This window comes from Limulus polyphemus, unplaced genomic scaffold (assembly GCF_000517525.1).
Source record: "Limulus polyphemus unplaced genomic scaffold, Limulus_polyphemus-2.1.2 Scaffold114, whole genome shotgun sequence".
Lineage (NCBI taxonomy): Eukaryota > Metazoa > Arthropoda > Merostomata > Xiphosura > Limulidae > Limulus > Limulus polyphemus.
The window spans coordinates 824,628-828,709 of NW_013665724.1; the positions used below are offsets into that span (position 1 = coordinate 824,628).

A 4,082-nucleotide genomic window follows, 5' to 3' on the forward strand; every position below is an offset into this window, starting at 1 on the left:
ACCCAAACACCTTTGTGGAGTTTTCCGATATTCCTTAGATGTTTACGTATTGTTTCATGAGAACCATGCAATTTCAGGGCCACTTCACGAGTGTGTTGCCTTGGGTTAGACTCAACAAGCGTCATCAGTTCCAACATGTCGGTCCCTTCCATCACAATTTTTAAGACTAAAGTCACCTGAACGAAATTTTCTAAACCACCATTGACACTTAACCAACGTTCAAAACATTTCCATAAACTTCTTTGACATTATTTGTGGCTACAGAGGCGGTGTTTCTCTTCTTGTATTCAAACAGCATTACATGCCAAATTTGTGTCTCGTCGTGTACCATCACCATAAGGGATTAGAGTATACTAAACTTTACACATTATATAGGCTACACTAGCGTGACGTTTAGGCGGTTCGTTTAACTATTATACGTGATGTACGTTTCTTAGGGGGTGGTTAATGAAGGTACATGACATTCATTTCTTGACGACCTACTATTTTCTTGGTGTTTTAAATTAATTAGCTTTATATGCAGACTTTAGTAATGTTTTATTAATGAGTCTTAAAACTCTTTTGGTCTTGTAGTTCGGAAACGACACTTTAAATTAATTAGCTTTATATGCAGACTTTAGTAATGTTTTCTTAATGAGTCTTAAAACTCTTTTGGTCTTGTAGTTCGGAAACGACACCTTCAACAAAGGTGTTCTAATGAACGCAGGAGTTCGAGAATCACTGAATGAAAGAAATTATGACTGCTATGTTTTCCATGACGTAGACATGATCCCAGAGGACGACCGAAACATGTACTCTTGTCCTCAGCTTCCGCGACACATGTCTGTTGCTGTTGATAAATTTCACTATACGTAAGTACTGGGTTAGTAAGTGCATGGTTTATTAGTCACTTGACTTCCATGCTTAAGCATTTTGTGTTTAAAAGGGGTTTTAATTTGTGCTTGTAATTTTGACTTAAACACTTCGTCTATTTTAAAGTCATTCTAGTAATTAGACTTACAGTGCCATCAAAACGGTGAATACAATCATAAGAATTAATGGAAAAAAATCATCGATTACAAATATAACAATAAACTTTTGCTACTCAAATTAAAATCATAAGTGTATGATCCTCTTATCAATAAATAACCATTGTTTTATTGTTCGCTGAAGTTATTAATAAAAACAAATTTATTGAAACGTTTTAAAAACAATTCTTTAACACTCGGGAAAATTATACACGGAACACTATTCTGTCCACAGATCGCCGATACTGTTAACGTAATACTATTTTTTCAGAGATCATCTAAACTGTTCACAAGACACCATTATTTCACAGCTTGAAGAAACTAGTCAAAAAACATTTTTCTTTCACTCTTCGTCGAAACTAAAAACAATTCTTCTACAGCTTGTTGAAACTGAACACAAAACACTACCCTTTCATAGCTCATTGAAACTCTTCATGACACATTATCCTTTCATAGTTCGTTGAAACTCTTCATGACACATTATCCTTTCATAGTTCGTTGAAACTCTTCATGACACATTATCCTTTCATAGTTCGTTGAAACTCTTCACGACACATTATCCTTTCATAGTTCGTTGAAACTCTTCACGACACATTATCCTTTCATACTTCGTTGAAACTCTTCACGATACATTATTCTTTCATAGTTATTTGAAACTCTTCATGACACATTATCCTTTCATAGTTCGTTGAAACTCTTCATGACACATTATTCTTTCACAGCTCGTAAAAAATGTTGACGAAACATTTGTATTTCACAATTCGTCAAAACTCGTAACAAACGTCTGTTCTTCTACAGTTTGTTTGAATTGATCACAAAACATTATCCTTTTGTAACAAAACGTTACGTTTTCCCAGTTTGTTTTAACTGTCATAACACACTATTCTTTTTCTTAAAGTAGAAACTGTTAACTTTTCACGTCTCATTGAACCACATAACAAAAGATTATTCTGGCACAGATCGTTGATACTGTTAACAGAACAGCGGTGTAAACACCGATTACGAGATACCTGCAACTAACCCACAACTGACAACTAACAACTGAGGTTTAAATGTAAAACCATAAGAATAATATATTGTTTGTGGAATCGTGTGATGCTTAAGTGACTCCCAAAATTCTTGATTATGTTTCCTTTTTGATATCATATTTTATTAAAAAAGAGGCATGTGATCTCTCACGACCCAAAGAACTAAAATTGATAAACATTCAAAATAAAAGTTTAAGATCGTTTTACAAAAATAGTGCTTTAAGATGTGTGTTTTTACATCACAAAATTCAACAACAATTCAGATAGCAGATAGCTTTACCGCTATTAACTGATTTTTCAATAAACCCATTTTCCATAAAGCTTTGGATTATGTACGAATAACCAGCATTTTCAGTAGGTTAATGAAAGTATTTTACGAAAACTTGTTACACCCTTTGTTATGGTGTTGAGGTTTCCTTCTAGTTTCGGAACGTAAGTGTTGATGATCTTTTTACGTTTGGCTAAAATTTGCTACACCTTTTTGTTATGATGTTGAGGTCTTCTAGTTTCGGAACGTATGTGTTGACGATCCTGTTATGCTTGGCTAATTTTCACATTGCACTAATTTCCAAGATTATTAAAAACCGCCATCATCAAATCACGTTTGTGTTTGCATATTACGAGGATCATAAATTACTGTTCCTAAAATCTCAAGTTTTTAACTGTGTTCACGAACTTGAAGAAAAGGTTTTGTTATACAAATTCGCTTGCGTAACGGCTTTCTCATACATTTTGAATATTTTGTGCCAGAAAGTTTTAAACATAATATTGTTACCATGGTAACTAAAGGAACTTTTTAACGGTAGCTCTGGTTTTTAAAGAGCTTACGAAAGAAAACTACAAGTGAATGAGTTTACTTTGGAATTAATTACACATGGTTTATACAGCATCAGTTAAACAAGCTTTCCGCCCCTCAAATTAACTATTTTTCCGTTCACAAGCTCCCATTGCGGTTGGTACGTTTTTGTTTTAGTAATCAAGTCAGTTTTTCTACACAATTTCGTCTGAAATATTTCTTCATATACAAAGGACGAATTCCAAAATGTATGAAAAAATTAGACTTTTGGAGATAAATCACCTTAAATAGGACCACGAGGGTTAAACAATATAATAAAGCTGGAGAACAAAGCCGTTGATTAAAAAAGGTAACGAAAATTATTAAAAATATAAAAACAGTAACTAAGAGCAAGTTTACAAACAAATAAAGAAATAACTAAATCAATTTGTAAGGTAATAAATGAAAGTTGTTTTAAAAACTTTATAAAAAGCTGGGCCGTTTGCTCGAAGCGTCGCCAAGGAAATAAGATTAAACTATAGTTTTTTAAGGTGATATATCTCCAAAAGTCTAATTTATTTATTTTACCACCTTTCAAAATGTATGAGGGCGCTTTCTGTTTACATTGTAGTTTCACTCAATGCTTTTGTTCTTATGTTAACAATACTGCCTAGAGTGCGAAAACTACAGTGAGAAGCCACATTCATCAGTGTAAATACCACATCTATAACTTTATATAGAGGAAACCTTCACGTACAGACTAAAAACTTCCATCAATTAAAACTGCGAAGTTATTAGTAATGCCAAAAAATTTTTTCTATTCCCGTTTTAAACTTCACAAACTTAATTTGTTTTCTTGGATTACTATTGCTGTCACACAAGGTAGGCTTTATAAAAATACCAGGGAGCATTAATTAAGGGCAATATTACGTTTTTTAACATACTTTCTTTATCTAGTCCCTTGGGGAGTTTGAAGGATTAGAAGAGTCTATAATGATAGTAATAATAATCATGAACCACGATAGTGGTTCATAATAGGGATTGCAAGGAATTGCACGAAACCCTAAAAGAACGTTCAGGCAAAAAAGCACTTTAAAGAGTAAAAATTCAGTTCAAACAACGTTTTAAATCCTTTACTATTGACTACTAAGGTTGTACAAAATGCACCAAAAAGCTCGCACGTTAGTTTGTTTGTTTGTTTGTTTGTTTGTTTGTTTTGAAATTTCGCGCAGAGCTACACGAGGGCTATCTGCGCTAGCCGTCCCTAATTTA

The 4,082-nt window shown here is 33.3% G+C and overlaps 1 protein-coding gene across 1 annotated transcript in view; it reads left to right on the top strand.

Annotated features, from left to right (window-relative positions):
• Positions 1 to 4,082, top strand: part of LOC106471669 (beta-1,4-N-acetylgalactosaminyltransferase bre-4-like) — a 34,616-nt gene that overhangs the window by 21,822 nt on the left and 8,712 nt on the right. The window contains exon 3 of the mRNA XM_022401139.1: positions 664 to 851. Coding sequence (XP_022256847.1) covers positions 664 to 851 — 188 coding nt within the window. The remainder of the gene's footprint in view (positions 1 to 663; positions 852 to 4,082) is intronic.